The 24,898-nt window shown below is 31.8% G+C and overlaps 1 protein-coding gene and 3 long non-coding RNA genes across 4 annotated transcripts; 2 read left to right on the top strand and 2 right to left on the bottom strand.

Moving 5' to 3' along the window:
• Nucleotides 1-324: 324 nt before the first annotated feature.
• On the top strand, nucleotides 325-15,860 carry LOC117233039 (homeobox protein abdominal-B-like). Its single transcript, XM_033492918.1, has 4 exons — nucleotides 325-884; nucleotides 1,011-1,973; nucleotides 14,660-14,805; nucleotides 15,522-15,860. The coding sequence occupies exons 1-4, from the start codon at nucleotides 407-409 to the stop codon at nucleotides 15,747-15,749; spliced, it is 1,815 nt and encodes a 604-aa protein (XP_033348809.1). The 5' UTR covers nucleotides 325-406; the 3' UTR covers nucleotides 15,750-15,860.
• Nucleotides 15,861-19,867: 4,007 nt separating this feature from the next.
• LOC117233012 lies at nucleotides 19,868-20,349 on the bottom strand. The gene is made up of 3 exons (XR_004493250.1): nucleotides 20,309-20,349; nucleotides 20,015-20,220; nucleotides 19,868-19,917 (listed from the first exon to the last, which is right to left on the bottom strand). It is a non-coding gene; the product is annotated as an uncharacterized LOC117233012 (long non-coding RNA).
• A 1,359-nt stretch (nucleotides 20,350-21,708) lies between these two features.
• LOC117233009 lies at nucleotides 21,709-22,837 on the bottom strand. The gene is made up of 2 exons (XR_004493248.1): nucleotides 22,516-22,837; nucleotides 21,709-21,922 (listed from the first exon to the last, which is right to left on the bottom strand). It is a non-coding gene; the product is annotated as an uncharacterized LOC117233009 (long non-coding RNA).
• A 268-nt stretch (nucleotides 22,838-23,105) lies between these two features.
• LOC117233010 lies at nucleotides 23,106-23,882 on the top strand. The gene is made up of 2 exons (XR_004493249.1): nucleotides 23,106-23,604; nucleotides 23,830-23,882. It is a non-coding gene; the product is annotated as an uncharacterized LOC117233010 (long non-coding RNA).
• Nucleotides 23,883-24,898: the final 1,016 nt, after the last annotated feature.

The raw sequence follows: 24,898 nt of genomic DNA, 5'->3' as shown, positions 1-24,898 counted from the left end.
AAATAATTCTTTCGACATATAAATTTGGTAATTCCAGATTGACCACTTACATCAACGTTATTGACACTATGAGGCGGCTTGTTTGATAACCACACTTATTCGTTTAATAAGATGTAACCGTGACAAGCGCACAGTAACGAAGGTTTCTAACCTACGACATTTTAAATTTTAAAAACAAGAAGTCATTCCTATAAAGCTTAATTTATGTTTATTGACAAACACTAGCGATATAAAGCAACAGAAGAAATAAATTCAACGTAATCTTTTAATAAATTAACGTTACATAAGATTTAACAAATCATAATAATTTTCTATGCAAACCTCGAAATTTGTTGCTCAACTGATTAATAAGAATTGACTAAAAAAAAGTGCTCTTGTCGAGGGTGTACAAAAATAATCGAATTAAATGGGAGACATATGTAATATCGGAATGGTATCTTACTATAATTCCCTTGCGATGCTTTGCCAACAACAGCAAGTATCTGGCCAGCAGCCACTTCCACAGCAAATACCACAAAATAATTCTGTACAACATAATTCGGCACCAAATAATTCTGCATTAAGTAATTCTACACAACATAATTCTGCACAACATAATTCTGCGCAACATAATTCTGCGCAACATAATTCTGCGCAACATAATTCTGCACATCATTCTGCACAACATGATCCGCAACAAACAAACACCACAGCCGACGGAGGTCAGCAATATTGGTATAGTTATCCACATGAGCATACACATGGATCTTCACATGGATCTTCACATGGTTCTTCACATGGACATCCACATACATATCCACATCCGCATACATATACACAAAGACACACACAAACACTTCCACAAGCACAAGCACAAGCACAAACACAAACACAAGCACAAACACATACACGAGCACAAACACATACACATACACGAGCACAAACACATACACATACACGAGCACAAACACATACACATACACGAGCACAAACACATACACATACACGAGCACAAACACATACACAAGTACAAGCAGAAACACATACACAAGTACAAGCAGAAACACATACACAAGTACAAGCAGAAACACATACACAAGTACAAGCACAAGCACATTCACATCCAAATACACATACACATACATTTCCACAAACACTTTCACATGTGCTTCCACAAACACTTTCGCATGCACTTCCACAAACACTTTCGCATGCACTTCCACAAACACTTTCGCATGCACTTCCACAAACACTTTCACATACACTTTCACATACACTTCCACAAACACTTCCACAAACACTTTCACATGCACTTCCACAAACACTTTCACATGCACTTCCACAAACACTTTCACATGCACTTCCACAAACACATGCACTTCCACAAACACTTGCACATCCACAAACACTTGCACATCCACAAACACTTGCACATCCACAAACACTTGCACATCCGCAAACACTTGCACATGCACATCCGCAAACACTTTCACAAGGATTTTCACATACACTTCCACATACACTTCCACAAACACTTGCACATGCGCGTACACATCCACATGGATATTCACATGTCCATTATCAATCACCTGGACCACAACAATATTTGGATCCGGCAGAGATGATTCCTAATTGGCCGCATCCTCACGCTTACCCATATTCACATATTCATCAGTATCAGTATCACCAATATCAACAAGCTCAGCTGGCAGGATTAAATGATTGGGGTAATGAAGCAAGTGGTCCTCTTATAACTGAAGAAACAAGCCCTCCTATTACTGCTAGCGGGAGCGAAGTTAGTAATCCAGAGACTTCGTGTACTCCACCGAGGAATAACGGCAGCAGTAACGTTACGAATAGTAAAGATATTACACCGCCTAGCACTAGCAATAGTGCGAACAGTATTAATAGCGCGACATCGATGAGACCCGCGCAGATCAGAAGTCCCTACGAGTGGATGAAGAAGACTTCCTACCAGTCTCACCCCAATCCTGGTTAGTCTTATTTTATTTTATTGCTTTACTTATCTACTTTATTTTATTACTTATATGCTCTACTTTCTTGCTTTACGTATTTTCTTTAGTTATTTTATTTTATTTACAAGTTCATTTTATTTTCATTTATGGATACGATTTATTTCTCGTATTTGGGGGAAATCCGCACAAAACTGTATATTAAAGGTTCTGGATAATTTTTCGTTTTATGAAACAAATTGTGTAAATCAAAATTCTATTTTTTATTTATTTAATTATTTTATTTATCCTTTTTATTTTTAATTTACATCGGATTTTTTTAATTAACTACAGAGACGAGTATGAATATATGGTTTTGTCTTGCTATATGGTTTTGTACATGTTTCCCCTATTGGATATACATTGGTATATTTTGTTAGTGTATATTATTGGTAGGTATATACTTGTTAGTTTTTGGTGTCGGCTGATTATAAAATTGGTAGGATATGTAAAAAGAAGATTTGGTTCGTTAATTGCAGTAACAGAGAATTTCTATTTAATATTCAACGTTCGTTGCGTCTATTTGGTCGTATAAAATAACGTTCAAAATATAATACGTATTTCTATTCCTCGGAATTTTCAAATTCTTTCTCTGAATTGTAGAGTGTTTTGATTTCCTACGTTATAATTCGTATAAAATTACTGATCACGAATGTATTAATAATTGATTTGTTCAGTTTCGTGCATGCATGAAAATTTTTTGGACACGGTACTGTTTACGCAACGCTCTGATCAAAATCCGAGAATGGTAATCATTTTTGGCTTAAGAATAATTAAATGGAAAGTTTAGTCTGGAGAAGTTGATCTTCACTTTCTTTGTCTTTATATCGTTTATTAACCCTTCGCAGTGCAAACGATTCCTATACAAATCTTCCATCTACAATCAAGTACTCGTATTAATATTCAGACATCGTTCTATCTCGAAATTTATTATTTTTGAAAGAAAAGACGTTATTTAAACGTCGAATCAAATTAACCACTATGCTAACATTCGACACTGAGACTGTCCAAAGTTAGATATACAGACATAAAATATCGTATCATGTCGTGAAAGATCAAACATTGGTCAACAAATCACGACGAAGTAATTAAACAAAATACAATGAGCAGAGACACGCGAGTCACTTCATTCGCTAATAATGAACACGAAAAACGATAATTATTAAACTTGTAAGACTAATCGATGTAGGTACCATTATACAAGAAAAAAGTAGATAACGCGATATTTATGCGACATCGTGTTATTGTTACTGATAATACTTTACGAACGTAAGAATCGTACCTCGAATGAAATTTAACGAATAATAGGAAGAAAATGATGAACAAATTTCGATCACGGCTCTCTTGCACAATTTACTTTGTATTAATCTAGGTATTAGCGGAATCTTACAAGTTACAAGTAATTAGTAAATTGTTTTTTGTAGAATTATGATGAATGTAGTAAGTTTCTTATTATACTATAATAAATCTAAATAAATATGTGTATATATATATATGTAGCGTTAATAAATTTTTTCATAATAAAGTAGTAAACTCAGTAATAAAATTTCTATATAGTAAAGTAGTAAAAATACTTGTTGCTAATGAGTTTGCTAATGAAGGAAAGATTTATAAGCGTAATTTTACAAATTAAACAAATCGCAAATTAATTGCCCTATTTTACATAAAATCGTAAATTGCAATTTACGTTAATACAAATACGCGACAAATAAACGACATTACAAAGATGTTTCTGAGCAACGTTAAAACAGTGCAATTTTGCGATCTGTACATCAAGACATTCTTCACAAATTACAAAATATTGTTTGCGGAATTGAAGTTTACGAATTATAAAGAACAATTTTATAGTTGTAAAAAGTTTCGCTGATACAATCTGTTTGGAAAATTATTGTGCAAGGGTATCTGGAAATGCATTGATAAATTCATGCAACGCATTTCAGTTTTTTAAAACGATCTTGTTAGTTTACGTCTCACGATTTAAAGTCAAATTGCTTCAAACAGTATTCTAATTGCTGGTATTGAAAAAAAAGAACGATAACTGACACGATGCATGAGACGAATTAAAACGTTTCTCGTTAATACAGATAAGGTTCCCGCGTTAATGGAGCTTCGATTATACCTTTTTTCATTTCTACATGATTATATTCGTTTACCCCTTAACAATGATATAATAATATCGAATATAGATTATATAATTTGCCACCTCCTACTATAATTTATTGTATTTTATTTTACGCTACACAATAAATACTGTGTTCAAAATATAATCATAGTTTCATAAAATATTCTATTATTTATATATCTGGCAAATAATACTTTATCTACGTATCATTTAAAATAAATTAAAATCAGTTGACATATCCAAAATCGATCTATTAGGAAATGCAAGAAATTTGTCAAATTTATTGGTGAATTATTAATTAAATAAAAATCGTAATTATAACAATTGTTCTTTAAAATTGAAACCACTCAAAAGTAGCGTTAATTAATAGCTAATCGAAGAACGTAAAGCCTAAGATTTTATTGATGTACGAATCGATAGAAAAATCATTTATATTTTCTTGATAGATGCCTATTTAAATAATTACCTACATAGCCTGTAACAAAAAAATCGAGTTACGAATACAATAATACGACAAACTGTGGCAACCTAGGACGTTGGATCTCTATGTCAACAGATATATTTATATACTAGGTGAAATATAATACATTATATCTTTCTACAGTGATACATACAGTGTCTTATGAAAGTATTTGAACGTTTAACATAAAAAATTTGTATGTTCATATTGTATGTATTTCATAACACACTTTGCAATTTCATTACACAGTATTGCAATGAGTTACGACTGCCATTATTATATGTATTGACCTTTGAAACCAATCTGAAAATGTAATATATACAAGAAACTAGGAGAGATTTACTGCAAGCATATGTTCAATACAAAAATTAATACACAACACAACCGTTTTAAACATACGAGATGGTCCCATTGAATATTCAAACTTATTAATATAATGGATTGTTTAAATACTTTTGCGATCATTGTCAAATATATCCTAAATATCTTGCAGTTTCCATGTGCATTATCAGATTTGTTCCAAAGTTGACGAATTACGATAAACTATCCCGTTATTGATATATACATATATGACTTATATTATTGGTTCGTTAGATGAGTAACAATTCTCAGAATGATTGATAAATTCACGTTTAGAGCTTATTTTCGTAGATATCTCGAAACTGAAAATTCATATAATGTCGCTCCTCTATCAAACGATATCGAACGATAGCAAATTCACTTTATTTCACGATACGCGAAAGATCATTTCTGTCGATATACATAATCTTAATATAGTTTACTTGAATTAGTGTTAAACGAGAAAGACTTTTAAGAAAGAATCGTGTAGAACTCGGCGCACATCGCACTCGACTACACATAAACACGTCTCTGCGGTCTAGATACGGTGAACAATGTAAACACGGTAACAGACGAGCAAACATCTAATTGCTCTCAAATATTTGTGAGATAATCTCCGTCCTCTTGCTGTCGCCTCGATTTTTAACCGGACCAACGAAACTCAGAACGCTACTCTTTCCAGTCATCTTCAAGTACAAAGGATTCGTTTCTTTCAAAATTCATCCACAGTTAGTCACGAAACATGTCAAATAATTTTCTTCCGAGTTCCGCGAGTTTGAAAGTTGTCGCAACGAAGTTGAACGCAATTTTACAATTACGCGGATTTTTCCATTTTGTAGCAACGCTAAAGATAAATCACATACATGATAAGATAAATTACCATAGAAAACTTTTATATTTTCAGATCTTTTGTTTCAAATTTTATCGATAGAATCACGATAGTCTGATTTCATCGCAATACTTATTAATAAAACTTCAAAGTAAAAATTAATCAAATTTTTTGGCACTATACGTTTACATATTTCACGTTGAATTTTGTTGCAATTGACATTATAGATTCATAGATATTTACATGTTCATATGCATGTTTCCTGATTTACGTGGATTTTAATTGTTTCGGTAAACCTCTCGAACGTCTGTTAATTCTTCGTGTACAGTTTATGGATTGAGTTTCGTATTACGTGATGTGTGTATATATGATGGAGAAGATTTATAGCTCTTAGAAAATTTCTCTGCATAAAACTTTTCCACTGAAAAATTAAAAGGAAACGAGACGAGAGTAGAACATTGTCTCTAAATATAAACACTTAGAAAGTTGTATATGTTTATTAAAATGATTGTTATTTTCATAGGTAATTATAATTAAAAACAGGGATTTGTTAAAATTCATAATGAAGAAGACTACAATTTTTATACTCCATAATAAAGAAGATCGAGGTTTTCTTAAACTTCATAATAAAACTCACGCTACGGGAAAGAACTTGCTTCATATATCTCTAGTGGAATAATCTTAGAATGAAGATATCTATACGCTCAAACAGTCAAATATTTTCTACTATTGCAGCATGCAACATAACTGCAAGTTGCAACGCAAATGCAAGTTCTCCGATTCACGACCTCTGCATCATTGACGGTACGATATCAATAGTTGATATTCGGATGTGCACTGTGTTATTTTCTAGCTATTCGTGAATATGTCGTTGATTAGTAATGAACAAAAGTGTTTATTTATATAGACTAGCTTCCCTTGTAAAATCCTGTGCAAGTACTTGTAAATGTATATGATTTTTTATTTGATTCTTTTATGAAATATCACTTTTCAGGGTCGCAGGAGATTATGATATTGGTTTCGCTTCTTAAAATGTTTATATCTGATAACCGTTAACTGAAATTTATTTATATACATATTTTTTACTTCTATTCCAAAATAGTTCTAAAATTAATTTCTTAAATTAATTTTAAAGCAATTGAAATCTTGTGTTTTTCCAAAAATTGTATTTCTAATTTCATTGTAGCCTTCAATATTTATTTTTATTTATTGCCTTTTCTTTCAAACTCGAAAGTTGCTTTACGAAGAATTGAAGAAAGAACCAGACTTATATAGAATATTTAGAAGAAAAGTGGGATTATTCGATAGTTTGCATGTCTCAATTACGTACATCTAAACTTATAGTCGTTAAGTTTGCCTTGCTGAATGTAAATTTTATATTGTGGATATACTCGATTATCTATTAATCATTTCATATTTATGATACTAATATCGATGGTGGAGTTATTGCATGATATAATGCATTTGCATGAATTGTATGCTGTGATAATTTATAAGTGATCTAAATGTTTCTTCTACTATATATTTATATAGTTGCTTTTCATATAGTTGAACAATGCCAGTAATAAAAATCGACAATTATGTACATAATTGTCGATTAAATTCATCAACTAAATTTATCAACTAAATTAAAGGTCGAAATCGTTGAAAAGTTTACCACTACTAGATGTAACATTCTCAAATAATTCAAATTCTCTGACATCCGATTTTCGAAGTTTCCAGTATTTTCAATTTTCTAAGCTGTAAATTCTCGCATTTAAATCGCCCATAGTGAGGCTTCCAAACTTTTACGGGTCGACACTTACTTTGGAAAACAATAATTTTTCACGATCCATTCGAAGGTCGCACGAAGCGTAATTACTATCGAGACTTGACTTTCACAATTGACGTGATAGAGATCTGCAAACTTGGAGAAACTAGACAAAAACAGTAATCCTCGCGTGATCTCTAACCGAATCAACTTTGAATTGTGTAACCGGCGATTCTCGATGAATAAGACGCTTCTAATGAACGTTTAAAGAACTTTCATATTTTGATATTTAACTGGGCCAAAATCAGCTAGCGATCCATACACTTTGTGAATCCATGAATCATAGTATACAGAAGCAAACTTCCAAGTATTTGCTTCACTTCGAAGTATAACTACAACCAAATCATCAGTATAGCTAAAAAATTCTAACAAATGTCCAAATTAGACAAATTGTGAATGTGTAATATTAAATAAATAAATTAAATAAAATTAAATAATTAAATAAAAATTAAATAAATAAATTAATAAATAAAATTAAATAAATAATTAAATAAAATTAAATAAAAAAAAAAAAAAATCATCAGTGGTAGCACCTTACAATCACGATTTTCTTTTCCTCGCCCTGTTTCCTTCCTGCTGCTAAATTTCACCTTTTTCTCATTTTTCGACCGTTTCACAGCCCAGCGTCCTTTCAATACCTTCTACCAGCTATTACCCGGATTTTATGGTTATATTGCAGGCAGCCGCTGTCTCGTATAAAGACGACACTCGGATGATTCAGAATACGTATATTCGCACGCTTCTGGCTGTATGCGATTTTTCCTCGTGATTATTAGTTATAGTTGGCGTGCTCCTTCGGAACGACCGCATTCTGCTCGAGTCATCGCGATAGAGAACGCGTTTTCTCCGGATTTTATTACTGACGCCATTTTGGTCACCTCGTGAGAAGCTGAAGATAGAATAAAGATGTTTATGCAAATTTGTATTTTTATAGAAATGAAATCTAAATACAGGTCGGTCTTACCTATTCAATCTTATTAATATTCTATTTTTAATGTTCCGCGTATTTACCCTAATTGTCAATTTCGCACGAATGCATGACGATCACGTCACAATTATAAATTCACGCTAAATATACTCGAATATAAATCGATTGACTCGTAAAACTTTTGGAAGCCATTTTGTGACGTAAGTCCATCTAAACGTTCGACTATTATGTCGTAAATCTTCTCCAAACAGTTTGTTTTAGCAACTTTCATTAAACTTTCCTTAAATCGATTACCTGTTAGGATCGACCAGGATAATTTTTACTTTCTACTTTGCTTTCCTAATCCTATTGTACCGACCCTTATATTTCACCCATTTGTATCTGTTAAGAACCGGCTAATGAACCTTGCCGTGTCGGCAATATAATAATCAATAGAAGGTCGAGGCAAGAAATTTTACCGGATGCTATTTCTAAATACAAGGTTAGCGAAATTTCGGTTCGAAAAGTACACACTGTAGATACAATTATACCCGGAACCTTTAGGTACCCTGTACATTGTTACTAACTGTTTAGCCTTGCACACATGAGTATCTGAATTTTGACCTGACTCGATAAGCCGTTGAGAGAGGATAAGCTTATAATTTTAAAATAGACGTTTGATTAACGATTTTGTATTATCTTTCTATTCCCTTACAAATAGGTGATTTTTCACAGAAATAAAAATGCGTATCGGAAAACATGGAATCCGTAAATAAAGAAACTCTTACGCTTAAAAAACGTTTGTGCGACTTGGTGACGAACTAACTCGTCTTTTTCGCTTAACGGGTTAAAACACATCGTCGTGCATATTACGAAGCACGTGCGAGGCACTCGAGATTATGATTCAATTAAATTCGTCGGATCAGTTAGATGAGATTTTTGCAAATCATGGTTTCTATAAATATCGCGCACTCGTATGAGCACCGTTATCGGAGATAAAATTGCACAGCGATAACGATTTCTACGATTCAGAAAATTACAAATATTACGTTGTATATTCTTTGATCTGGACCTTTGCGGCTGAAAAAGGTGCATATGTGTCAAGGAATTTTGAGCGTCGCGCGCCGTGCCGTGATTGATTATTGTTTTCGACCACCAAGAATTTCTCGTCCTATCAATGTTAGTTACAAGGTTAGGATTTATGTAAACTTGCTTCTCCGAGCAATTCAAGCGAATACGTGTAGTATTTATCCAAGGATTCTTGTAAAATGATATCTCAATATAAACTTAGACAGGTTGCCTAGATTTCTAAAGATACAAAAGGCTATAAAAGTATAAATTCGTATAAACATCAGCAGTCCACTTATTAGAAACCCAAACTCTAGCAGTATCTGACAAAGAGTAAAGCATATTCCACATATTTAAATAAACCGTACTCTCCTGTATATTTTAAGCAATATTTTCAGCAATATTAAAAAAATCTTGTATGCACGTAACGAGATTAATCAACGAAGCGACTACTGTATAGCTAACTACAGAGAAGACACTTGATATGTAATATACAAATGTTGCATGGCACAATAGAGGTAATTGTGATGTCACTGACGAATAGTACCCGTGCGAGTAGAGAAGCGCCGGTTCAAGTAGAGTGGCGGTATGGGGGTCGCGGTTAAGGGGGTGGCAAAGAGAACTCGAGGACATCGACAGGAAAAGCGGGACACGCGCTTTCACCATTTCGCATAGCGAAATGGAAGAGCAAACGCTATAATGGGGTAGCAACGAGCCCCAGGAGTCCTCTTTCTTTGCTCCCTTGCTCCAGCTCTCTTCTCGTCTCACTTTTCCGCCGGATAGTACGCAAAATATTCTTCCCTCTTGCTCAATCAAAATACACATATAGCGAGGTGGATGCACAAAATCATGACGTGGATTTGTTTTTGATTGAACTATATGTGTACGTCCTAAACGTCATGCTTGTACGGATCAGATTAATTACAACATAAAGGGTTGATTTCGTAGCGAATACCTAAAGTCGACTTTCAGGAGATTCGTAAAATTATTCAGAAAAAGTAGATGTTTGACACTTGGTTAAAGATAGGCGCGTATTCTTTCGAAAGAAATTCTTTTGTAATCTCTCTACAAATATTGCACGACACGTTCCTCTGTGATGCTCAAATTCTTCCATTTGTACTACATCGTGCTGACGATTTACATTCTTCCGTTCACGTTGTCTTTTCTTATCGAATAGCAGAGAAGTTCTCACAGCAGGAATATCTATGTGAGATACGTGTTATACAAATCTTGTGAATTAATTATTTGGATAAAGAATAACTGGCTATCGCTGAAACGTTAAGCAATATGTTTCCTTACAGTAAATCTAAGAAACTTCTAAGGAGAAATCTAAGAAACTTCTCGCACAGTAGCTCTCGATTTCGTACTTTTCTTGAAATTGCAGAGTTTCTTGCTACACTTGAAGTATCAAAATTGTATCAAAGAAACTAGAATGTAAGATACATGAACAAATACATAGGGAGAAAAACAAGTTTTGACTCGTATATTTTATCCATATGATTGAGAATCATTGAAATCTCTTCTTCTTCTTTCTTCTCTAATTCTTCTTTCGAATAATAACATTTCAATGAACATCTTTATGACGATTATAATATTCTGTTTGAAACAACAATATCTCTATGGAAAATAACGAATTGCCGGTTTTGATCACTTTAGTAACAAACGCGAGTGAGTCAAAAATGTGTCAAAATTTGTATCACAACTGATTTTTATGAAGTTCTTTTCTGAAAGGGGAAGATGAATGATGCACACGGCGTTAAAAGAAATATATATGTCAATGCGTAATAGAGTAGGTACTTACAATGGGTGAAATGAAATTATCGTGACTGACCTGGTGTAACAATTACGCTATTCAAAGTATAAGTAGATCGAGTGTTGACAAGAAACCGGTCGGATAATCGTAGGTGCGAGTTCCGATATCAGAGAGATGAAAAAAGCCGACGGTAATCCTTGCCGACTCACACAACTACGCGGTTCTTACATCGAAAAACCGACCGTTCTCCCCTTCAAACAACGTTTTCTCCTCTGGGATTTCCGATAGACTTTTTTTCGGATGTAAAAGTTCAAGTGTATACAACTTTGGACGGTTAAAAATCAAACAGTTGCAAAGAAATTGGCTTTTCACCTATTACATCGAGCGGATTAATTTCGTGTTGGATGGCAAACTTTTTCGTTTTATTATTCTGCTGTCTTTGTATCTTCTATTTTATTTTTCAGTTTTAAATCTTTGGAAATGAAATTTTCTTTTAACAATACATTACAAAAAAAATTTATCAAAAGAATACGTGGAAAGATCTGTCGAAATTGAAGCACGCATAATGCCGTAGCGTTTGGAATTTTTTCTTCTTTCTGTTTCGATGACAATCTTCAACGATGAAATGTCTGTCGATAAGATTTAATAATGTTTTATGCTTGTTTATCGTGCATTAAGTTTCATCGACAATTATGCTTAACATGGCAAATATTTGCGATTCTGACGAACGATACGTGTACGCGCATTGTCGAAAAAGGAATGATATTCGAATATTTATACATAATTGACTTTCTTCTTGTTATTTACAAATGTTATTCACCGATTTGCATATATGAATTATTGTTTTAAAACAATAGTAGTGTACCTACAAGGTATTGTATAAGTATACATGCCCTCATTTTCTTTGAATTTGTGCAAAATTATTGATGACTTCGATTAAATTGTGTTTTCTATAGTCTCTATCATGACCAATAAGAATGCTAATAAGGATTACATGTTTATACAAATTCGTACTTTTATGAAACTAATTTAAAAAATGGAACCTAAACAGGGACTTGGTTTATCCATTGAATATTATAAGAAATGGCGTACCTTGAATATTTTATACTTAAACTTTTGCATATTATATGCATTTTGTTACATATTAAATCGCCCGAAAAGTTTCTTTCGCTTTATAAGGAAATAATGGATACACAACATTTTCCGTTTTATATTATTTTATCAAATTACGTATGATCCATTTTGTTCTATCAAGATAAAGATCACAACGTTTAATAGATTAGGTTTCATGTTTGTATGCATCGTTGTAAAAGACGTGTTTATAAAAGACAGACACTTTCCGGGCAACCTAATACTATATTAACATATAACATATAACCATTGTAAATAATACGAAGTATAGGAAAATAGGATCTACGAACTGATACGAAAAATTCGCCAAAGTTGTATCATTATAGTCTTCAAATTAATATTTGTAAGGAACTTCTTCTTCATCTTCTTCTTCTTTTTCTTCTTCTTCTTCTTCTGCTTCTTCTTATTTAGAAAGGCAGTATAAATCATTCATAGAATCTTCTTACTTTGTGAAACTCTTCCATAAAACGTTCTTTTTATCAAATTTCCAAAAATAGACTATGCGTAAAACGCATTTTATATTTGCGACGGGGATCGTTTCATTACTTCACTATCATTACCGCGAAAAATTTTAAATGCTCATAGGTGCACGATAACGATCGAGCGCAATCTGAGCAAGAAATTCGACGTGTCATAATATATTGTTCTAATATTTGAACAGCTATGATACCTATGTATATAACATATCTTTCAACCCCATTCAAATATACAATACCCAAGTCTCCATTTTCCTCCACACATAGTTAATACTCTTCAAAAATCGTAAGAATATAATCTTAACAAAAAAAGAGGAAATTTGAAATTAGTGGCTTTTATAAATGGCTTTTATGCAATCAAACTTTGTCAGTGTATTCTACGGGTACCTGTAATCGAGTAAAAGATGTTATATCTAGACGTCATTTAAAGCTTTATTGAAAAGTTACAACAAAAGTACGAAATATAAAGAGAGTACAATACCTTGGTCTCAAATAGCATCGCTAATTTGATAACATCGCTGATTTGGCTCTAAAATCAAATAAATAAAATCTTGGAACATTTCTCATAAAGGTGAAGTTGTTGTTTTTATAAAGAATGCTTTTTAAATATAGTGACTTTAAATTTTCTTTTTTTGAGAATTTAAACTATTACGATTTTTAAGTATCTGCGGTACTTGTGGAAGAAAACGCAGTATCAAATTTGAATATTACATGTATGGCAGTAGAAATTAATTTCTCTTTGGCACAAACGAAGAGTTACTATACAGTAATCTCGGTGATTTGGTGCCAGCCATGCTGTATCCATGTATATACCATCGAAAAGTCTAAGGTCGAAGCTTATTCGTGATGTCTCGAAGGCCTCGAGCACTGTTATCGAGGAGTGGTGGATTAACGTGCACGCCTTTGATCTCGCCGGCCACCGGCCTTATCTAATCGTTTTCCTTTCTCCCGTTGCGTCTCTTCCCGCCCTCTCCGTCAGTTTCGCTGCGTTTCAGTTTCCTTCTCATTTTGTATATTTCGTACTCTGGTGTATAGTAATCGTTTTCGAATGCCACGTTGAATTCGCACCATCAACGACGCAGACTTATCGGTATCTTCTTTCTTGCCCATTTTCTTCAAATTCTTCGTCGCTATATAGTAATGAACCACAGAACGTTCTCTGTCATTCATATACAATGGCTCGCTAAAGTATTTGAACGCTTACTGTAGGAAACGTCTAAGTATTATGCCTGATTAAGCTTCCAAAAAGATTAATTACAAGCTAAATTGATATGCCTGTCACTGCATGATGTAGACAATGTAACCATTTGATATTAGATAAAATTTCTTCTCCTTTAATGTTCTAACTGCATTAAAATTAAACTTACATATTTTTCCTAATTTTGTGGAAATTCTTTATTAACATTTTATGCAAATATGGACTTTTTATATGTATTACTTTTCAATGTAATCTTTTATCTTCCGATAATTGAATACATGATAATTTCCATCGAAATTTCGGACGAGTATTATCCATTTTGAAGTTACGTCGTGATTTATCGTTCTTTCGAGGTTTCCTTCACACGTGTCATGTGTAGCGAATAGTTTTTTCTAAAATTATTATAAATCATGTTTTACTTACATTACTAATGGGCTTTAGTACGAGATGTGTCTACTTGTATGATCGTCAAAAGCGTTATCTTCGTTATACGCGTTATTGACAAGAGAATTAGGGAAGCAGATATTAAACGTGTAATAATGTCGATCTTATCTTCGCCTTCTTGCTTTTTACAGGAAAAACCCGAACTAAAGACAAATACAGAGTGGTCTACACAGATCATCAGAGGTTGGAGCTTGAAAAGGAGTTTCACTATAGCCGTTACATCACAATTCGCCGTAAAGCTGAACTCGCCGCTAATCTTGCGCTCTCAGAACGTCAAGTGAGTAATTTACAAAAATAATAGATACAAATATTTGCGATATTAAAATAAAACGCGACTTGCGGGAAGCGGAGAGTTTGTAGGAATAAAGAGGCAGGTTCGACACCTAAATTGTATTTTTTAAGGAAATAGTACTTTCTATCAGACTATTAGATAGTATTGGACTTATTAGTATAGGCTGTATACGTATACTTAGCATATGATGGTATCTGATACCATCATAGATAAATACAATTTTCTTTTTCAAATTATATGTTCAACGTATCTAAAGAAACTTATGGATTTTATATTCGATTTTATAAACGCACGAAAAACTATTACTATAAATATTACATACATATATAGTGGACTATATATGAATTTATAGTACGTTTAGGGAAGTCGCATAATTTTGATTGATTTTGATTTTGCTGGTTCCCTGGAATTATTGTAACATGAAGCCGCCATTTAATCATTTCTCAATATATAATAATCGGTGAAGTCGTTAAAATTTATCTAACGTCTAAACACAAGCTTAATTGGATCAGTAGGCACTAGTGAAATAAAACTGCATTTGTATTGTCGCAATATTCTTGTAAAATATTTATTACTTGTATTTCGAAAGACCTAGAAAAATAGTTTCGAATCTTCTATTCTTAAATATTACTTAAATACATGTTCTATCTCCCGACTATATTCCTAGACACACAATCTAAAGGTACATTCTTCTGTTACAGGTCAAAATCTGGTTCCAAAACCGTCGCGCGAAAGAGCGGAAACAAGCTAAAAAGCGCGAAGAACTTGAACAGAAAGAGTTAAAAGCGGCAGATGTAGTACCAAACAGCCCGATGGCCAGCCTAACGATCGGAGGGTTGGCAGAAATGAGTGGAATGCTTGGTTACGAACCTAATCCGCCGTCTCCTCGTCCCGGACCATCATCGCATCCATCGCATCCACTTCTTTGAGGCGCGACAGCTGTTGTCCACCCAAGCTGCCATACCGATTGGCGGTGGGGTTGTGACCTGGTGCCGGCGATCACAGAAGCTTGGTCCGGCGACAGCTAATTCCGGAAGCTCCATCTAACGCATGCTGGTAAGAGGACGCATAAATTGGGGTGACCGGTATCAAATTTTCGCGAAAAATTAATTACATTGACTAATAGACTAATGTATGAGACTTTTGTTTTATCAGTGTTTAAATATATTGGAGGATATTTAAATAATTTGAAACAAAATGTGATATTTTTGAGAAAGAATATCGTGGTTACAAAGAATAATAACTAGAATATCGTGGTTACAATAGGAATAGATATTTGAAAATGTTTATGAAATATAGAATTGATGAATGACATGAAATGGTATAAAAAATCGAGTTTATATATAGAATGCGGATTTTTATGTAATTTCATGGAAATTCTGTAAATACTTTTATGACAATATTTTATAATAAAATTTTAATGAGAAATGCGTGCAATATGTAGCGATAAATATATTTATAACGTTAAATATGATATTCATTAAGTTGAATTTACTTCTTTCTTCGTTGATTTTGTTGACTTCACAATCTTTATGTGTAATTTTTATACTCTTATGAAACATTGAAAGAGAAGCAATCGTTTATAGTAATATTTCACAATAACATTTTATTTAAAAAATTTTCTTGATAAATGAAATCAAATTTCATTCGATAGAAATGAAACCAGTATCTCATCAGGTTCCTAAACGATTCCGGAACAGATATTGAAATTTAAATATCTTTTAACGAACGATCTTTTCACGATTTTTTCACGATTTTTTCACGATTTCTTCTTAAAAAATGTGATAGAAATTTTCTAGTAATAGAAAATTGAATAATAAGATGAAATCGAATAGTTAACAATGATTCAAAAAGCGTATAAAAATTAAGTTATAGTGAGTTATCTAAAATTTATTTATTTATTTATATAAAATAGTATGAAAATCTGCTGTTTAATTATAAAAATCAAAAAAGAACCTGTAAGAGATATTAGATTTTCGCATATTCTTTTTTATCCTTTGGATATTTGTTGGAATCGGATATTATACGTTCAACTCTCGACGTTTTGCATCTTTTATTATATTAAACAGCAGCTTTTAATACATTTTCATAACATTTCAAATCATAGAAACAAATTTATAAAAATTTAAAAATTTTAAAAATATACGGCAAAATTGACAAAAAAATGGCCGTAGTCTTTAATAAGGAAAAAGATCCTTATTTAATCAAAATTATAATGAATATCAAAGTTGATAATTAGTCAAATTTTTGTTTGTACGCATAAATATGAATTTCCATATAAATCCGCATTCTACTTTTTATAAACAAAATTATTTCAATTTTCAACATACGGGACGGAATACAAAATTTTTATAAAATAAATATAGATATACTTTTCCGAAATATATCGTGCACATATTTTTCCAAACGCTTTGCAAAGTATGACAGTTTGTTCGCATTTAATGCAAACCCTCGGTTATAATTAGTTCTTAGATTATCGAATGACAATCAAATTTCTGATATTTTACAAAACACGAATGATGTCAGAAACGTCCAGCGTTTGCCTTAAATTACGAAGCACTGTGCATATCGGCGTATTCGTGCACGTCGATTAATGTGTTGAATTACAGAATTCGAAAATTGTAATTAAGAGATCAGAAAAAGAAAAGAAGATGATAAAAAATATATGTATATATATATTATATTATATTATATTATATATATATATATATATATATATATGTGTGTGTATTATATTATATATATAATATATATATCATATTATATATATATATATATACATATTTTTTTTAGTTATTTATACATCATACTAGTACTAGTACGTACTAAGGGGCCTCATAGAAGATCGTTTTTGTATATATATCTTAAAAATTTTTTAAATATCGCTTGTACAAATTAGACAAGCTAAGATGTTTAGCGTCGATTCTTTTAGTTCTTTTTTAATTTATTTTTCCTATAAAAATCTTGGATACTCCTTTCTATTTTCTTCTTTCTTCTTCGCCAATCGTAAGACGAATGAACGAATATTAGACGAATGAATGAAAAATTCTTCGATCTTTTTTTCAAATTACTCTCGTTATATAGCCAGAACTTCTCTGTTGTAAATATGATTGTTAGGTTCTCCAAATACTTTCTAACGAGATGATCATTACGGCATGATCATAACCATAGATAGTTTTGGGCCACCTTATGTATATCTCATGCTTAACGCATATTTTAAAACACCTTTGTCAAATCTTAAGATGAGAAGTTACACAGATCGAAGATCTCATATTCGTTTTATCTCATCCATTTGTTCAGTTATACCAAATACATCAATAACATTGTATTAATGTACTTGTAACGTATCACCTCGTTACGAATTGTAAATAGAAAGGAGTTTAGCACGCTGACAACCCCTTTGGTACGCATTACGCGTACGCATTGCGCATTACGTCGCAAACGAGAAGAAAAGAAAAAGGAAATTAAAAACATTTCTCGTACGGGAAGTAACAAAATTCATGTGTAAATTGATCTTCTTTTCCAATCACTTATTTCATGCAATTTTCTTTATACAATTTTACAGTACAAAAATATCGAATATATTAAATTTATGATATGATTCAGCACAACGACTTTAGAGAATTTTTAATTTTTGATAATAAAAAGTGACTTTCCGTCCCGTGTTATTATATAAAGTTTGTTAAATAAACTTTTTCGTTATAATAAGGAGCGTAATTTCTTTCTAAACAAGTACCATGCATTTTGATTAAATTCGGAATTGTTTATGAATTCATTTTGAAATTAATACAAATTTGTGTTTTTACATTGTGTTAACATGTTGACATGCAGAAAACGACAGAATATGATTTACAGTGCAGATGTTCTTCTGTTCTCACACTGATTAATAACAACGGTAAAATTAACACTTTCGTGAATTATAATGCAAGATATCTACCATCTAATATCGATTTTTCAATTAACAATAATAAGATTAATCTTAAGCATGTTTTTATACAAAACGAAGTTTTTCTTTATAATTTGATTATTCTTATTGATTATGTAGGACCATGATACAGAAGTATCTTAATTAATTATCGACTGATTATTAATAATTTTATGAATTAATTAGATATTGAATTATTAATAATATCACTATTAATAGTATTATCAATATTATTATTACTATTATTAATACTATAATAATCACTATTAATATTATCAATATTATTATTATTATTAATACTATAATAATAATAATAATAATTAATGTTGTTACTACTGTTATTTCTACTGTCATTATTATTATTTGAATTAATTATTTTCAAGGAATATTTCTTCTTACAAGCTTGTCTTTATATACTTAACTTTTGAGATAAAATTCACGAAGTGTATTGTTATCAATACTCATCGTTCCTAATTTTTACGTACCGCAATCTGAGAGAAAATTGTGTAGTTACATACGTGCCATATTATCGTAAATTCGTTAAGTCACACAAGTCGGGAGAATAGAGGATCGAAAAGTAAACGCGATAAAACACGAAATTTTTCATTTTTCATTCATCGGCTCATGCTATATACAGTGGTGAGCGTACGAATAGTTAAAAGAAAATGTTCACCCATAAATTCAATTAATTACGTCATAGAAAAACATAAAATAACTAAGTGTTCGATCATATCAAATTCGCATTTAGCAACCAATTCTGAAAATATCATTCAGAGGATAGAGGCTTAATTTGTCTTTCGAACGGCTCAATTATATTAAATTGCATTCGATTTAATATATATAAGAATTTTTTCTCCTATTTACATACTAACACCACTGTATGTGTGTGTAATATATATATATAAATTATCGCATTTATAAATCAGTTAAAATATATATATATATACATACATACATACATACACACACACATAAATATTATATATATATATATAAATTATCGCATTTATAAATCAGATAAATATCCTATATAGCATTTTCTTCACTTTCCAAAATGAAAGTATTAGCCCCTTATTTCTTACTTTCGAAATAGAGAATTTATATTATACAGAATATCACGACATTTTTAATCAAATTCTAGGATTCTTGAAATTTTTCAGATTCTTCAGATTCTTCAGATTCGATGTTCATATAACAAAGATAGATAAGATATTTGATTATATGAGGAGAACAATATAATAATAGTATAATTCTATAAAATTTACCTACCTACGTAGGTGAAACATGCCTTAGAACATAAGAAAAGTTAGCATGTATTGTTGTTTCTGATCATGGCCAATTTTAATCCTTCATTTTTATTACCACCTCGAGAATCCGCGTCTGGACTTGTTTTTCTTCTCGTCCCTTTTTCCACTCTTTTCGTGTTAACGCGTTTTATGCTGACTTTACTGCTACACGTTTTGAGTTCATCGGTCCTGAATATTTCGAATTGTTAACGACAATAAAAGAAACGAACGATATTTGCGAAGAACAGAAAATGAAAATTTCCGCGGTTTTACGTACCGTGTACTTTTAAGAGTGTTTGCAAGCTTGTAATCTGTAATTACGACGTTGGTATAAATATAGAATGTGTATGTGAAGAAATGGCAAGATTAGTCGTAACGTATTCTACGGAATATCTCATATGGTTTATGTGAAAATACATTTACGTAAGCATTTCTTAAATTATTCTATATAATAATTAATTATCATAATATATACTGTGAATGTTATATGATCGTTAAGCCTAATATTATTCTGATATGTGATCATTATACATTGGTAATTTCAAAGTACACGGTATTACGTTTACAAAGTTTAGTAGGAGACATTTTATTCTTTAGTTAGTTCTAGATTAATTTCTTTCATTTCTCTAATTTCTTCAATTTTTATAAAATCGTTAATTTTATTTCATAACCAAATTATTGCAACAAGGGGTCAGATAACGAATAGGATTGGAATATTTAAATTGTTTGTAATATATATGGCAATTAATACTGTTACACATTATTACACGGTATTAACAATATCTAATCGTATAAATACCAATTGCGTAATCCAAATGTTTGTTTCTTCAGACCAATTTATACAGGACCATTCATTTTTAACGATTGTCGTATAGATTAATAGTCTCTTCTCTAAAACTATTAAATTCCGTTATATTAAAACTCGAAGATCAGGGTCATAAAATGTAGAACGTAATACATGTACACCTTTAAATTGATATAAGAACGATCGTATGTTACAAGAAACATGTTTGTACACTCTTGGCACACGACTGACGCGATATTTGAGCTTGTACTCATTTATATATTGCTTGTTAACGGGAATTTGAAAATACGTTATAAATAAGTTAGAAATACAAATCGTTAACGACCGGTAATTACTGGAATTCTACTAAAATTCAACGAGATCAATTTTCGATCGTGAAACGCTCTTGGAGATCGTCAAATCTGTAGAATGGTAACGTATCATTTACGACCTGACGATTTGTTTGCGATACAGAAAAGTTCCTTGGTTTGTCTCGACGACGGCTCTCGAATGGCTCTCGTTAGATCGTACATAAATACAAGCATAAAAACGTGTAATGCGGTTTATGCGAATGGCCAGGCAACGCGGTAACCGATTCCAAAGTGTGTATTCAGTGAATACTGAGAAAGGGGGCAAATAAAGCAAGACGAGACGAAGCTGCGAAGGTGGCAACGAGTCCCATGGGAGCCCTCAACTTAACTACCAGATCGATGTCCAACCCCGACCACGCTTCATCCCCTGAAACCAACCCCTGCTGGCTTATACGCTACCAAGCACTCGTTCCCTCTCTTCTCTGTCCTCCATCTTCTACTCGTCATATTTGTTTTTTTTTCGTTCTTCATTTCTTTTTGTATATACATATACGTATTGTTTCTTGCGTATTCCTTTTTTATGTTGTATTATGATTTTATATCCTTGTTCTTTTGAACAATCTTCTTCTAAATATTGTTTATGTTTTCGTATACTTTTCCTCTTGATATGTTTGTTCGTCTTCATTAGTTTATTTGACTTCGCTTTAGTCTATTTTATTCGTTTTTCGTCCTATTCGCTGTGTTTCTTTTCTATCTCTTACGGTTACGATATTTTCCTGCTATTTTCCTCACAAACCTATCAACTGTAAGAAAAACATTACTTATGAGAAAATCGTATATATGGCCAAACACTACGTATAAATATATGTACGATAAGTATTAAATACTCTTTAATATATTTAAATTAGCATATGTTTATCTCGATATATTCTCTACAAACCCTTTTAACTCAACACAACTTCAAACTATATACATGTTGCTTGCTTCCAACAACCTCTTCTCTATATGCCACAATATCTATGATTTACAATCTTTACTACACAAAACGAGAAAAAAGGAACAGTCTAACTTAAAGATCTAAGCGTAGAAATCCACGATTCCGTAAACTTCACTAAGCACACAAAGAAGTTAAAAAGTGCTTCCTCCTTCTTCAAAACTCACACATACAATTCTAATCATATAACCACAAGCTTTTACCATTCCCATACATACGTATATACGTATATACTAAGTTTCACAGTATCGCGCCATGAAATAGTAAAAATCAGAATCTGTAGAGGAAGATAAAAAAGGAAATGAAAGGGATGCGCAACGTCTTTGAAATTGTAAAGGTACGTCGGCGATCCTAACGTAATTGGACCCCGAGACGTAACAACGTTTCACGTATACCGAGAAATTCCGGGGGATAGCTTTTTGTTCGAGTTGCGTTTCGGTCCAGTCGGTCCAGTCGAAAACACCAAATAGATACTTTTATGGGGGGCTATAAAGTTCCTGAATCGAGTATCGATGGTTCCAAAGGGGCTAATCTGCGGATGAAAACTGTAATAAAACGTCCGACCTGCGTATGTATCTGAAATCCTTTTGCAGTAGTACGCGCCCTTACTTTGGGCGCTCAGGTAGCACCCTGACCTGAATATTTTCCTAAAGGAAAACATATACTGTTCTCCTGTTTTAGGTTAGTTTGAAATTTTACAAGATCATACACCTTGCGTTTCTAAACGCTTATATACGTATAAATATGATATCGGAAGTGACGTTTCCTTGATATAGAGCAAATCATAACCTCGGAATGACACTTTTGTATAACTTTAGATTATTTTAATTGTTTATAGCGTTATTCTTTATGATTTCGCTACATAATCACTTCTATTCTTGAACTGAAAATTTTAAAAACATTACTTTGGTTCTAAATGTTTCAAATGAGAAGAAATTCTATAATTTTTTAGGATTGCATACAATATATATACATAATTGATAAACTCACCGCTTTGAATTGCAAGCGGTGGAAAAATCCTATGGATCCACTGACTGTTTTACCCGGTCGGTATTTCAATTTCTCCGGTAAAATATCTCATATGAGATTTAAGTTTTTCATATCTTATTTATGATCAAATTTATAACAATACCTTTTTCCTATATATTTTTCCACATATTATTTTTGAGAAATAAATAAATTTTCATGTATTTAGTCCCAATTTTCTCCGCTGTGAATGTTGTAATCTTATTCTGCGCTATAATCGGTAATGTGGAAAATGATAAAAAGATCGATATCACCAACGAGGTACAGAATAGATCTGATATTCAATACTTTTTGGTGTCATCTTTTTGACGGTCATCTGATGTTTCATACTGTTTCTTTATGAAATTAAAAATAATGCAGAGAACAGAACATTTTGCGCATTGAGTATAGAGTTCTATACTTCTGCAATACGTATTTAATTGTACTCCAATCCTATTATGATACAACAGATTGGAGTGGTAATTTTTTTGATTATCTGAATATTACAAATCAATTTTTATTTTATTGTTTGAAATTAATTTCATGATTCATCAAGTTTTCGCACACAATTTACTTAAAACTTAATATTAGAATAAACTTATTCAATCAAACTCATCTAATCAACAATACTAGAATAAATCTTACGCTATGTGTTAATACATTTCGCAATTTGTTAATAAACTTTATTCTTTTGTATGTTACAGAATCGACTTTGCTGTGATACCAAGGAGCTGCAATAGGGGAATCTCCAATAAATCAAAAAACCGAACAGTAGTTCGCTTTAAATATCAAATTTTTAGATATCGAATTTATCGTTTCAAATTGTCTTGGTTTAATGTCAAAAATGAAATAAAGTTAAGTAATTTATAGAGTGTTCAATTATTGATAAGGACTTGTATTTGAGACTTTATATGTAGTAATAAAGGACGACATAGACTAATTCAAATATTATAAATTCTATATGCTACGTAATGCACTAATATAATACATTAACAACATAATGTAACTAAATAATACAATGTAAATGAATACACGATATAAATAAATAACACAGTGTAACTAAATAACACAATGTAAATGAATACACAATATAAATAAATAACACAATGTAACTAAATAACACAATGTAAATAAATAACACAATGTACATAAATAACACAATGCACATAACTAACACAATGCACATAACTAACACAATGCACATAACTAATACAATGCACATAACTAACACAATGCACATAACTAACACAATGCACATAACTAACACAATGCACATAACTAACACAATGTACATAAATAACACAATGTAAATAAATAACGCAATGTAAATAAATAACGCAATGTACATAAATAACGCAATGTACATAAATTACGCAATGTACATAAATAACGCAATGTACATAAATAACGCAATGTACATAAATAACGCAATGTACATAAATAACGCAATGTACATAAATAACGCAATGTACATAAATAACGCAATGTACATAAATAACGCAATGTACATAAATAACGCAATGTACATAAATAACGCAATGTATATAAATAACGCAATGTATATAAATAACACAATGTACATAAATAATACAATGTAAATAATGGAGATTTTGTAATGAAAAAATAAAGTTTCGAAAACCAGTGGGACAGGTCATTTTATACTTTGACCTTCATCGTAGGGGAGAGGCTGGCTTATGTAAAGGTTCAACTTTGCTTTTCATGGCTGCAGATATCAAAGGTGACAACAGTGCTCGCGCTCGCACACCTCGGGTG

Source organism: Bombus vosnesenskii, unplaced genomic scaffold (genome assembly GCF_011952255.1).
Source record: "Bombus vosnesenskii isolate JDL3184/JDL3185 unplaced genomic scaffold, Bvos_JDL3184-5_v1.1 scf7180000013294, whole genome shotgun sequence".
Lineage (NCBI taxonomy): Eukaryota > Metazoa > Arthropoda > Insecta > Hymenoptera > Apidae > Bombus > Bombus vosnesenskii.
The sequence above is the reverse complement of the archived record's forward strand: the minus strand, read 5'-3'. Positions and strand labels throughout refer to the sequence as shown.

Excerpts from the sequence above, each read along its gene's own strand:
- LOC117233039 (XM_033492918.1), top strand. The coding sequence starts at position 407 with ATGGGAGACATATGTAATATCGGAATGGTATCTTACTATAATTCCCTT. Across the intron at positions 885-1,010 it reads ACAAACACAAGCACAAACAC|AAGCAGAAACACATACACAA; the intron begins ATACACGAGCAC and ends ATACACAAGTAC. Across the intron at positions 14,806-15,521 it reads TTGCGCTCTCAGAACGTCAA|GTCAAAATCTGGTTCCAAAA; the intron begins GTGAGTAATTTA and ends CTTCTGTTACAG.